General features: G+C 45.2%; 1 protein-coding gene across 4 annotated transcripts; it reads right to left on the bottom strand.

Moving 5' to 3' along the window:
* Positions 1 to 8: 8 nt before the first annotated feature.
* Positions 9 to 13,605, bottom strand: LOC127061682 (frizzled-9-like). Of its 4 annotated transcripts, none has more exons than XM_050988906.1 (5): positions 13,277 to 13,605; positions 1,915 to 2,134; positions 1,661 to 1,830; positions 1,087 to 1,576; positions 9 to 1,009 (listed from the first exon to the last, which is right to left on the bottom strand). In XM_050988906.1, the coding sequence occupies exons 2-5, from the start codon at positions 2,120 to 2,122 to the stop codon at positions 420 to 422; spliced, it is 1,458 nt and encodes a 485-aa protein (XP_050844863.1). In that variant the 5' UTR covers positions 2,123 to 2,134; positions 13,277 to 13,605; the 3' UTR covers positions 9 to 419. The 4 variants fall into 4 exon arrangements, with proteins under 4 accessions (XP_050844863.1, XP_050844860.1, XP_050844862.1 ...); XM_050988903.1 differs by lacking the exon at positions 13,277 to 13,605 and adding an exon at positions 6,195 to 7,024; XM_050988905.1 differs by lacking the exon at positions 13,277 to 13,605 and adding an exon at positions 3,418 to 6,188.
* Positions 13,606 to 13,689: the final 84 nt, after the last annotated feature.

Here is a 13,689-nt window from a genome sequence, read left to right as displayed (position 1 = left end):
AAGAATATTCTCTTAATTTTTGTATCATTATATTCGTACACATAATATACTAATTTCAAGAAATGTCTCTCTCTCTTCCAAGAGAGATCAACGGTACAACGATTAGGAATATCCGCAATACCTTCAGAGGATAACTCGAACAGGAACTTGAAACACTGACAGTTTCAAATTTCTTTATTTTCGTGTTAAATTAATACAGCGTATTAAGGGAAACAATGATTTCGCAGTGAAAATGAATTTTCTGTACAACTTCATCTTACCAACATACAGTACAAATGGAAATCGATAAAAAATACATATATATATATATTTACGAAGAGCGTTTTAAAAACGTCTTTAAAAAATATAATACATTCGTAATATTTACACGTTATGTACAATTTCGGAATTCTTTTGCGTACATTTCGCTAATACTCTCCTCATGGCAGATTATTTACATCGGCTTTAAAATTCCGAAGAACATTTTGCGTCAGAGGTTGGGCAGTTGGGATAGATCTAGTAGGTTTAGTAGGAGCTGCGAGTAATTTACTCCAAGCTCTACAAGTTTTACCAGACCAGACCCACATACCCGAGGTCACGCCAATGACCAAAGACAAAAACGGCCTGAGAAGGGCCACTTCGAGTCCTGCCGCTCTATAAACGGGACCTGGTACACAGTTCTCCGCTGATCGACAATCAAGAGCAGCGAGAAGCGCGAGCGTTCGCCAGCGAGGTCTCGTCGAAGATTCGTGTAGAATACAGGTTAAGCTACCAAGGGCTGGCAGGGCGTAAAGCAACGCAAAGATTCCAAGACGAGTCATCAGTCTCTCCAGTTTCGTCGCGCTACGACCGGCCGAACGTATAGCTCGTCGTACGCGAATCAACGCGCCGCCTGCCACTGCTGCTAAAATGCAACCGAGAAAGATCAGAATCGCGTGTGGTAAAACTTCGAGCCACAAAGCGGATTCATCGGCGATTTGACAGAGACCGGTAAGTTCGTCGGCAACTATTTGACGAGAGAGTAAGCTGCCTGTAAACGGAGAATAACAAAGTTCATTTGAAGGCTCTATAAATTTTGAAGAATGATGAAAAAATACTAGATATTACCTCCGGTAGCAAAGAGCGGTAATCCCCAAGCAACTCCGTGTAGATACGAAGCAATATTGTGCAGAGCTTCGCTGCTCCACTCGTTTCTGGCGCTAAGAAGCCAACAACCGCACAGTATCGCCCACCAAGTGCTACTGGCTAAACTCAGATAATGCTTGACGATCCACCAGCTCGTACAAGGAATACTCTTTAATCCGTCGTGAACCGGCACATAGCTGGGTCCATCGAGTTGGCTGACACAACTGAGGATTTCGGTACCGATCGCACCTCTGACGATATAATTTACCGATAATAAATTGTAACAGAGCGCCAAAAATACTATGGGTCTCTCTGGATAACGGAATCTGGAGGGCTCGACCCAGAACGTTAAAAGAGTGAAAAGCGTGGATAGAAAGCAGAGCCATGCCCATCCTATCATCCATCGTTCAGCAAATTTTTTATCCTCGGCGCGATAATAAGCGTCGATACCGCAACGCGGTGCACAAGAGATCTAAAAATATGAGATAGATGTATATACGGATCGTATCGGATTAAACGAAATTCGACTTGTCGTCGATCGGACTTTCCTACTCACCGTTTGTACATCCGGCGTTTGTACGAAGTGAGGTGGACACTGATGGTGATTTTGCAATCCCGTGGACGTTTGAACAGGCTGAATTTGTTCTTGCGTTGGCCATTGCTGTTGAACGGACGGAACAGCGTCCGAGAGAGTTTCCTCGGGTGGTTGAACGCAAAGTGTGTTGCCTGAAAGATCGGCGAAAGAAAAAGAATTCTTAGAATCTGTAAAACCTGATCAAAGAGTACGTAAAAAGTTGATTTTCTCGTTACCTCGATCCAAAAATCGATCGCAGTCGAGCATATGCGGCCAAGGAAGAGTGAGGCTGGTCAGTGCCGGCTCGCACTCTCTCCTAACCGAAAGACAGAGAGACTTGCAAGCGGGTATCTGCATGGCCACATGTTCGGAGCATACAGGGGCGAAGACGGCGCAAAGAAAGAGCCTCAAGTGTTTCGAACAGTTGTAATGTACCAGGGGCATCAGAGTCGCCAGCTAGAACGATAAAAGAAATAAAATAACTAATTATTTATTTATTAAACGTTTATCGAGTTATTGGTACTCAAGTTTTTGGAATAGCTATAACTTTGTAAAGATTACGCAATCAGGTAGGTATCATGTATACCGATAAATACGAAGAAACGAAGACTTTCTTTTATTTCAGCGGTTAAATTAGATTTTAACAGGGAAGATCGAAAGTTCCTTTCGAAGATCGGCGAATGGGTTCTCTTTCTCGGGTGTTACGGGTGACCACGTAATTTCACGAGGCTATAATTTGAAGGAACATCGTAGAGGTGGAGGAACAGGGAGTATTTTTCCTCTCTCCTCGGTGTAATGGAGCAGGGAGCAGCTAGAAGGGAAGACTCGAAGCGACGGACCCTTCGAAGGGAAGAGAACGAAACGTCCAGCGAGACTAGAGGCGGGAAGAATGGGCGGGATAATTGCCCGTGATGCCCACCGCTCGTTATATCTCATGGAACCGTCTCCTCCGCCCCGTTAGGTGCATTACCCCCTTATTTTCGATCGTCGTAGTCCTCCTCCTCCTCCTTTTTCTCTTCTTCTACTTCCCTCCGGGCATCTCGAAAACGCTTTGCTTTCTCTCTCCTCTCTCTGTCTATCTTCCTCTTTTCGAATCCTTATCACACAGACAAATGTCTCGTCCGTTTTGCAAAATTCTTCTCATATTTAAATGGATATCAATTGTCAGATAAAATAAAAATATCCGACGAGTCTAATGGCTGGCAAGCAAGCATCTCAAATATATAATTGGGTATATACATCTACTACTGACTGTATAGCGGTCGCATAAACGGTCGCTTTTGGTAAAGGAAAGTAAAGAAGCTTCACCGCGATAGTTCCCTTGCACCCTCGAGTATAATGGAAGAAAAAACGAGAGAGGACGTTGGAAGATGGATCGCATCGGTCTCGTGACGGATGCTCGTCCCTGTCACGGTCGGTCTCTCTTGATTCGACGACGACAATGACGAAGAAGGAGGAGAAGAAGAAGAAGAGGAGGAAGAAGAAGACGAAGAAGAAGAAGAGGAGGAGGAGGAGGAGGAAGATAAAAAGTTCTTCCTCGTCCGGAACGACGAGAGCTAGACTATGCGTTCTGGAGAAGAACAGAAATCAACGAAGGAAGGAAGGAAGGAAGGAAGGAAGGAACGAAGAAACGGAGACCGGTTCCCGCATGGTGCATTCCCTTCCTTCGTTATTTCGCGTTTTTCTCCGAGAATGGCCCGCCGAGAGCACCATAGGGAATAAGAAAGAAGGGAATCTACCTTGAAGGGAGAGAAAGGGTGGCTCCACGTCGATGCTTCTGCCGGAGGATAGCATTTTAAAAGTGTCTTGACAGACAACCGAGATGGCTCGCGAAAAAGAGAGAGAAAGACCTTCTCTCCTTAGCTCTCTCGGAGACAACGAAGGACTTTGCGTTGCGTAGTAGTGTATTAGTAGTGGTAAGATGTAGTCCGCTTCTTCTCCTTTTCATCTTCTTTCTCTCTCCTCCCTCTCTCTCTCTCATTTTCTTCTTCTTGCTTCGTACTCGCACGATTCGAGCGGCTTCCTCTTTTCTCTCTCCCTCTCCTCATTTCACCCTTTCGTTCCCCTCGCCAGAACTCCTTCAACAGCCTCGGTCGTTCCTCTCGCTCGGATCGGTTCAGCTTTTATAGCCGCGTGCCTTGCCTTCGATATACCCGCGAGTACGCAGGATATGTACTCGCATGTTGCGTGTGCCCGTATGTACGAATACGTCGACGAAAAAGCTTCTTGCGGTGACCTCCTTTCTTTCTTTCTTTCTTTTTTCTTTCTTTCTTCTTTCCTTCCTCCCCTTTTCCGTCGAAGGATCAGCAAAAGGATTTGATAGGATAGATAGAACCGTCCCTTTGATCCTTTAATGTCGACGACTCGCCTTCCACGCACGTCCTTTATATAATTTCTCACAGCGTGCAAGCCGATTCGCACAGCTGGAGATTTTAACGCAGCGACAAGAGAGACCAATCGTTCCTGCGTACACACACACACACACACACACAAAATACAGAGCTACATACAAATATCATAACATACGCATACACGCACAAGCATACATACCACCTACATTGTTTTCATCGAGTACGAAAATACGATGTACGTCGTCGAAATGTTTGGAAACGAAAGTACGATTAAAAAAAGAAATCTTTTTCTCGACGTTCTATCCCTTTCTTCCTTCGTTCGTACGTTATAAGATGCGAGCGGTGCTCAACGATGTATGTACCGGATAATTTGCGACGGCGATGCGCGCCTTTGTCGCCGTCCTTCGCAAGCCACACTAAAAAGATCGACTTTAATTTATCCACGATGCGTCCCGTCGCGTCTCATCCACGCTTCTGTGATCGTTCGCTCGCTCCTCCTTCCCTTCGTTCGTTCGTCCTCGAGACTGCTCTCGACGCGTTCATTAACCTTTCATTTGTGCAATTTTTTAATTCCATTGTGCAAGAAGAAATGGACAACGAATACTCGAGCGAGGAACGCTCTTGAAAGCTTTGCCAATTACGTTTGCGATCGACGATCTTCCAGCAGACAGACAGATACCATTTATAAGGAAACAAGGATTTTTTCAAGAAAGTTCATTGCTCGCAACGCTAATGGAAGAGAGAATAGATAAAAAAAAAGGGAAGTCCATTTCTTTAGCGATTTAAAGATATTATTTCATAGTCGGCTAAAAGAGAGAATCATGGAGCCGACTAATTAAGCCGACTTTCAAATTAATTACTTGCACGGTATCGAGGAGAGGTTTTGAGGTTAGAAACCATCTGGGTCTGCCGACGAGCTATCTCGATCGGCGATCATCAAAAGACCCCTATCCTCGGCGATATCCGATCGTCTTAATGCGCTTTTCATGTCTGACATCGAGCTCGCGAGATACGCGAACGCGAATAAACTTTTATATCGCTGCACTTCTCTCCTTCTCTTTTTTCTTTCTCTTCGTCGGCGTGACGAAATAAGGAGAAAACGAAAGAGGGAGGGAGAGAGATAATTTGGGAGAAATTCAAAGGGTAATCCGACTAGGACGAGATTTCGAAGGAGTCGAGGGTGGAGCAGACGAGAGGAGGGTTTACTTTTCAACGGGATATTTCCTAGAAAAGTCGGTTCCGCCGAGTGGTTATACGAGCCGCAGACGGACGAGGATCCAGCCGAGAAAGATCAAAGCTAGTTACACTGCCGTACGAACGACTTTACTCTGACCTTGCGTACGATTCTGCGAGTCAACGAGGCAATTTCTTGGAATATAATTAGATAACTCGCGACTACGATTGCCTTGCTCCTTTTCCTCGATTTACGAGATTCCTCCTCGCGTAAGATCGTCGAACGATTTTATCTAAAAAAAAAAAAAAGGACAATGCCGGTCGAATCTCGCGATCATGTTTCTCTAATCGTAAGATTTAATTAGGGTACGTATTACCGGTTTAAATATCGGAGGAAAGGTCGACGAATGCATGGAATTCGATATTCTATCTCGACGAAGAGAGAGAATGGGAATGGAGCCGGGCGCAAAACGATGTCCATGAATAGCCGCTGTAACAGCGTTTATCGCGAGGCCGCCTTATCGTGAAAATGATTTACAGAGACGCAAAGACGCGACGGAGTAAAGGCTGCGGCTCCCTTTGATCTTATCGACAGGACTATAAAAGCCACCTGCGTCGTAGACACGCGTATATGGCTTTCCTCCGAGGCTTCAACGTGCTATCTCGCGCGCAATGCCGTGCCGCCGCCGTCGTCGCCTTCGTTCCATGGATTCGTTAATCCGACCGATTGCGACATCGCACCTACGTGAACATTTTTCGAAATCGTTCGTAAACGTAGAAAGAGACGTTGGTAATTCGCTCGAATCCTCGAGCAAGCGAAACGAGGAAGAAACGATAAAATAGCAGCCTTTAAAGCCAATCGTTTCTTTCAACGATATTCTCAACCAACGACGGAGAGAGATCTCGACGCGATCGATCGTTGGTAGGTAGACCTGCTAAGAACCGAACGAAACGTGAGATACGGATCTAGTAAAGAGAAGTGGCAAACTCACTCCGCGTTCCGCTTGCAACTGATCCTCGTGGCCCATAAAATTCGGCATGGCAGTGAGATTGTAACGCAGCCCATGGCAAAACGAAACGCTGAGTCTCTCGCATTTCGTATTCGTGCCCGTTTGACCCGCGTGATTAATGCCCCATGCTCTCGCGAGGCCAATCACCGCCGATAGCAACGAGATCGTTCTCCAAAGATGTATCATTCTCTTCTCTACGATCGAAAATATTCTTTTATCGTCTCACGGGACTCTTCTCGAATAGCTCGATCTCGCGCGAAGGAGTCGTCGAACGTGACACGATTTCGATTCGTCTTGCGTTCGAATTTGGCGCGCATCGCGCCTCGCGCGAAACTTATTTAACTTCGTTACGCGCGATCGTCGAGGCTTCACGCTGATTCTTCGATCGACGCGATTTCGTTGCTGCGAGATCACGGTTGTAAGTCATAACAATGATAAACGGAGGAAAAAGTAGAGCGAAGGAGAACCGCGTCGAGAGGAGAGACTCGACGACACCGCGACGACGAGTCGAATCGGACTGTCGACGGTCGAGCATCGGATTCACAACAAACTCTCGTGCGACGTCGGCACTTCTCGATTATCCTCAAGCGATACGTTCGGCAACGTTCGGCTCTGCTCGGCAACGTGCGACTGGCTCTCTCTACTCGGTACACGCCATAGGCGCATACCTGCGCTGCCTTTCCTCTTTCAAACTTCTCGCGCTCGAGCGCGCGCTCTTCCTTCTCCTTCTCGCCGAAGGATTCTTTCCCTTTTCCACGCCTCGCCTCGACCCTCCCGGCCACGGGTACCTATTATTTCGGCTCTACCGCCGCTAGTCATCGAACCAATCCCACGAGCGCAATTAGGAACAAAGGGAGACTGACGGAGTACGCCGAGCAATCCCGTAGCGATGAATTTCACTTCGAATTCCCGGAAACGGTTACGTCAACGCTTTATGACGAACGGGACAAAACAGGTATGCTTTTCTTTCCCTTTCCCTCCCATATCTATCCCGACGGGACGATCGCTCGAATAAATTCGAATACGTTTTACATCGTCGAGGTTAGAACGGATCTCCTAATCGCTCGCTCAGCTTTGTTCCTTGGAACGACTTTTTCTCAAGCTGGACGAGAACATCGCCGAGAGAGAGGCGAGCGCGAAATAATCGATTCCTCGAATATACGTTTTCGAGCTTCAAAGTGGTATATAACAACGTAGGATATTATATACACGCTTACAAAGTAGATTTTGATTAGCCAACTGACCACGGTGGATTCATATTTCCCCACGGGAGGGCGCCCTTTGTTTTTTCCTCGTTGTTCTTTCGCCCTTCACTCGCTCTCCTCCCTTTTTTTCTTCTTCTTCTTCTTCTCCTTCTCCTTCTCTCGCCCCGGCGCTTTTTACTTTCTTTTCGCGATACCGGCTCCTACTATCTCTGTCCCTCCGACGGGGTCCCTCGGTATCCACGGCCAACAACCCTTTTGTATGATTTCATTACGGCTCACAATGGACTTAGCCTTTGCCGTTCAGGCACCGAATAAAATTTCGACGGGGCACCGACGGGGCTTCTAATAAATTTTCTTGCGACGTATTCGTGTATCTTTAGCTATCGCGTCCCACTCGTCGTACACTCCGGCTATGTAAGTACGTACTTGCACGATTTCGATAAGATATTACGACTTTACGTCTCCCCTTTCTTTCCTTCGAATCTCGCGAAAGACCGAAGCGAGTAAACTCGGAAAATTTATACGCGTTCGTCGCGGATTCGAAAAGAAGAAGTAGCGAAAGCATTATTTTCGAAATAGATACCGCCTACGTCGTCGATAGAAAAGGGTCGGGAAGGAACGCGCGGAAGGTATAAGAGGATCGTAATTAGTACTTTCGCGTTTAAGAGAAAATGAGAGTCTTCGTGCGGATTACATCAAAGAGAACCATGGAACACGACCTGTCTCACCGGTTTCTTTATTTCGCTGCATGAAAGCTCCGCACCGGAGAAGCTCTATCGTTACTCCCTCGGTCGTCCTTCGATGGGCGTAACAGACCGTTGCGACTGGTCCGACAGACGTGAAAAGAGGCCCCGAGCACGGGTCCGAGCACACGGGGTCGAGAAACTCGAAAATCGTGTTAATGCGTATAAGCCGGCCCGTAACGAATATCTTCGATACCCGCTCTCCTACGATTCTCCCAACTTTTTCTCTTTTATTTCGTTTCGTTCTTTTTTTTTCCTTTCTGTTCTTCCTTTCTAATCGAAAAACGCAAGCTCGTCTTCGAACTAAGATCGGATACAGCGGCGAGTGTACAACGAATAAGAGAACGTATCGATCGGTGTGGAAATCGTTTGCGAATTTCTCAAGATTGTCCCCTTTAATCGAACCTAGACTTACATCGCGACGTATTAAATTCGCATCGAAGGAGGCAAAGTTAATGCACGTTAATGCTCGTTCTTGTTCGAGATAATGATCGATGATACACCGTAATATCGCGTCCGCGTTTCTCCTTCCACGTCTCGACCACCAACGGTATTATCAAACGCGATTATAAATCCATTTTCTCGCATAAGGGCGTGCACCTAAGAGTGCGCTTTTAATGTGCGAATATATTTTTCTTTTTTTTTCCCCTCTTGTTGCGAATAAAAAGAGTAGAGAGAGAGAGAGAGAGAGAGAGAAACATGAACGAATCGATGTGATTCATGGAGGGTACACCATGCCTCGTGCAGTTCTATGCACTCGACCGCGGTCGCGTCTGAAAAGATTTACGGCACTGTCTCGCTCGCGAGAGAAAATGTTGCATACGAGATCTTAATGAACTCGCGCGTCGGCCACTCATTAGAAATAATTGTTATTTCACGAAGGACCGCCTCTATAATTTCGAATAGCTGTCGAAAAGAAAGAAAATCGTACGCTTGTTTGATAGAAAAAAAAAAAAAAGGACAGACCGACTCCGCGAAACGTAAAAGGAATGTCTCGAAAATCGTCGACGTTCTTAGGTCTCATCGAGCATCGCGATTTGATTTCGTCGGTCATGAATGAAAGAAAGGACGCAACGATGAGGTAGAAACAATAGGGGTAAAAGAAGCGACCGTGGCAGTACCTCGGCTCCAACCAGAAAAAGGAGAACAAAGAAGATGGATGTGAAGATCCATCGGCGGCGGTTCCTCCTTGGAACGTGCCTTGGATATTTCGAGCAAAGCGAGTCCTCGTCCGGAGCTACTTTTCTGCATTTATTAACCGTGCTCCGTCCTGCAGAAAAACTGGTATCGAGTTGCCGATTCCTATGGTCGCGTATAATTTACTTTTTGATACTTTGACGATGAGAAATTAAGAGGAGAAAATCTCATTAAAATGTGTACCTATAAAAGGTGCCTCGTCGCGTATGTAGGTCAATCGAAACGAATTCCTTCGCAAAATTTTCTAGATAATTATGATCGAGCTGTAGTACTTTCCAATGATATTTCTTCGAGCTCGATCGTTTCGCGGCTCGCAAAAGAAACGAAAAGAGGAATGATCCCATGCGAGGAGACACGAGTAAAGGAAAGAAAAGAAGAGAAGGTGAAGGGCCTAACGTTCGAAGGGCCCAAAAACTCGTCCCAGTCCGTTCTCGACCGATCCCGGTGAATCGAATCGTGATTTTCAAGCGACAGACGCAGAAAAAGTTTAAAATCTCAACGTGTCTCGGCACGGCGGCCAGTTCGGCTCGATGCTTTCTCAAACTGCCAGCCGCGCGTATCCCCATTTTTTACTTCCACTCGGGCATTGCGAATTTCGAATTCAAAGACGAGCCGATGATCGTAAAAGTTAACGTTTAAATTTAATTAAAAAAAGATGGAAATATATATAAAGTAAACTCGTAAACGTACTTTTTCGAGATTCGTACGTTTTAATCCAAATCAGCGTCTCGAGTCGCATCGTTTACGGCGAGATGGTAATCGCCGTGAATTTCTTCGTGAGGGAAGTCGAGAAAGAGAAGAACAAGAAGAAGTAGAAGAAGGAGAAGAAGATAAAGATGAAGAGAAGAAGATCGGCAAGAGGGTTCGTCCCAAGAGCGTCCAGCAATGAAGATCGCGAGCAAAAAGCGGGAATTCCCGCGTCCGGTGCTCCGCTTGGCCGCACGGCACATGCGCAGCTAATTACAGTTCCCTTTGATGATTTGCCGCCGCAGCCGCCGCCGCCGCCGCCGCCGCCGCCGCCACCGCTGCCGTCGCAGTCGCAGACGCAGTCGCCTCGGGACCCTCGATCGCCCACCAACGTCCTTAGCTCTTTCCTCGTCGAGCTTGATCCAGCGCAATTATGCCTTGGAACGTATACCTCGAATCTTTCTCTCCGTCGTTCGAGCCTTCTTCCACATCTTTTTTCGACTTTTCAAAGAGAACTCGTCCTTTTACGAGTCGAAATTCGAAACTCAACGTCTCCCTTCCATTTTTCCCTTACGAGCGTATAACGAACGGCGTAAAGCCGGATAAAACTTTTAACCCGTAGAAAATTAGTTATTTTTCAGATTTCGTTAGGTACAAGAGATGATAAAAGAAAAAGAGATATGAACATCCGGGAAAGGAGTAGGGGGCTATTCATTAAAAGTGCCGAAGGCGGCGAACGATTGCTTATAGCTTATAGCCTCTACTTGAAGCCGCGCATTAAATCCATGTTATTACGGGCTATTACCGAGTAATGAGAGGCTCCCTTGCACCATTTACGTATCCGCCAGTATCTCTCCTCTCTCTTTCTCCCCCCTTCTGTCTGCCAACTCTACGTATCTCCCGCTCGAGCGAAATCCCGTTTCTCTCCGCTATTCGATCGCATCTCTCACGACTTTGACACTATCCGTAGCTTCCAAACTCAAGATCGTCCATCTTCCTATTCGATGCTATCACCGTTGAACATTTATTTTGATAACATTCGTGATATCGTTATTAGAGAAAAGTTTTTGTAATACGATATTCAATGTTCGCGTGAATTTAATAACGTTCTCTTATCTCTCTCAGTAGGTATAGATTGTTACAAAGTTACTACGCCTTCGAAGGCCAGAAGCGTTTCAAGAGCGCAAGGTAGCAGGGTCTGGAAGGGATCAAATTAAAGGGAGTGATTTTTACCACTTGCCGCGACGTATGTATAATGTATACGCTATATAAGTAGGTGGCTATATTTGAAGGGCTCGAAAGAGTTCTCCTTCCAAGAATCATCCTATCTCTTTCCTATATCCGTTCTCTTTTTTTTCTCGGTCCACCTCTTACACGTACAAGTTTACAGGCCCCCAAGATACTCGTTTCTGTAACGTAATAACGGGTGTTCCGCGCTCACGTATCCCGGAGGTGTGATCCAACTTGGGACCTTTAATTCTTTGCGATTTTACGTAGTATCAAAGTCTGCGGTCTGAAACGAGAGAAAGGGAAAAAGAGAATTGCGCCTTGGAGAAAATTCTTCGTATTAAATAACAATAATATTTTCTTGTCATTTTTTGTCCTGACGTTGATACCGAGTAATGAAATTCCTTTCGATCTCGTTTCGTTCCCTTTTCAAAAAGAAAAGAAACGACTCGAAAATAATACATTTTTATATGGAAGAGTTATGCGATCGACTTCGTTATCGCGAGTATTCCTTTCTGGTAACGAGTGCCTACGTAGTATTCGGTCGATGTTTCTCATCAAATTGTACGCTTAATTAGCGAATTTCTCCGAGGAATACTTCCGCTTTTTATCGCTAAAATCGTCGGTAGTTGCTCGTCTTTGGCGAAATAGTTATTTTATTAAGGCGAGACGTATCGCTGACCCGTAAAGACGATCAAAAACGATTTCGCCGCAACAAAATGAACAAGATCGCGTGTCTTCTCTTTCATGTCAATTATACCGCAAATGTGCTAATTGACGAAAGCAACGATTAAGCCCATACGCTTTGGCATCTGCGCGACATGTGGTTCCACCGCATTCCACGTCGCGATTTCCTGTAACGATCGCGTAACTTTCTTTCCCTTCGGTTAATGCCAACGTAGTATTTCTCTCCTTTTAATTAGGCCTCTTCCGAGAAAGATGAGTGGAACACGGTTTGCGTGGATCCTTGAGAGAGAGAGAGAGAGAGACAAATCACTTTACAATTTTTTCCGACAAAAGTATTACGAAACAAAGGACGCGAAAGAAATAATGGAAAATGAAATGTAAGTTAAGCGTATATTTATAGGGAACGGAGGGTAGTGCCTTCGACTGACCTTTTTAAGGCGTGAAGGGGAGATTCGGTTCGCTTGGCTGACCCACTAGTCCCACCCTTGCGGGCCCTACGCCATAACGTAATGATCTCCTGTGGTACTCAACTTCTTAGGATTTTCAGCCGACCCACCAGTGGCTCTCGACTACGAAACTAATAAAATGTTTACCAACGTTAATGAAACGATTTTTTATCGATATATAACGTACGCATCGAATATAAAAGAGACGTTTTAACGAAAATGATAAATAAGAAAATCGTAACAATATTCTGGCTTAAGGCGACGTATGATTATTCGATCGAAGGATAACCGAAGATGGGGATAGAGATAAATTGATTCGTTTATCGCGTTTAAGTGTGCGCCTTTAAACAAACTGTCTCCTCTCTTTCGTAAGTCTCTCTCGAGTGTAAGAAGATAGAGACATTTTTCTGCTTTCCTGATTGAAGTAGAAACGGCAGTCGACAGGTGTGAGTGGCGTAGTGCTTCGAAGTCGGCTAAGATCAAAGGATCCAGCAAGAACTGCTAATAATAAAGCAGCCACTCGCAGGCAGTCGGCCGTGCACACGCGGCGTGTCCTTTCCCTTCCCTCTCCCGGACGAGACATGCCAGCGTGTATCACAAACGCGCGCACACTTATGCTCCGGGTAAAGCGTCCTGCAGTTTTTACATTTTCTTTTTTTTTTTTTCTTTTTTTTTGTGTGTCTTTTTCCCCTATAAAATTCCATCGTTCATTCATTGTCTTCTTAGAATATTGCCTCCTTGTTTATTATTATTATTATTATTATTTTTTTTTTTTTTTTAATACATCCTCAGACGTAATATCGACAAATTCGTTCTCTTACAACGAAGACAAATTCGACAAATCATTTTAAGTAATGGCTGTTATAACGCACCTTGGTAACATCGCATCAATTAGTAGCATACGATTCGTTCGCTTCAACGTTCCACATCTTTGAGCTCGAGGAAGCCGCTAACACCACCTTACGTTCAACACGGTACACTAACGCTTACACGTTGAATTATCTTCGAACCATGAATTAAGAAAAAATTTTTGTAACAAGAAATATTTGTTTCCCTTGTAAAACAGCAATGAATGCAAATAATTGTACAAAAAAAGAGTTTATTTAAAAAAAAAAAAAAATGAAATTTCGTGGCAAATTTGTATGCGTACCAACATAGAGGAAACAAAGATACTGACAACAGATTTTACTAGCCGTAACAGCGCCATCTGTCGGTACATTACGAGACTCGAATCGTCTCGAAGCTTCCCCCTCTAAGAAGAAACTTGTCCAACACTAGCGCACTC

Source organism: Vespula vulgaris, chromosome 2 (genome assembly GCF_905475345.1).
Source record: "Vespula vulgaris chromosome 2, iyVesVulg1.1, whole genome shotgun sequence".
NCBI classification, from domain to species: Eukaryota; Metazoa; Arthropoda; class Insecta; order Hymenoptera; family Vespidae; genus Vespula; species Vespula vulgaris.
The sequence above is the reverse complement of the archived record's forward strand: the minus strand, read 5'-3'. Positions and strand labels throughout refer to the sequence as shown.

Bases quoted from the DNA above. Each gene is read 5' to 3' on its own strand.
- LOC127061682 (XM_050988903.1), bottom strand. From the start codon at position 6,398: ATGATACATCTTTGGAGAACGATCTCGTTGCTATCGGCGGTGATTGGC. The intron at 2,135-6,194 runs GTGAGTTTGCCA...TTATCGTTCTAG, and splicing joins AGTTGCAAGCGGAACGCGGA to CTGGCGACTCTGATGCCCCT. The intron at 1,010-1,086 runs GTAATATCTAGT...CTCCGTTTACAG, and splicing joins ACCGCTCTTTGCTACCGGAG to GCAGCTTACTCTCTCGTCAA.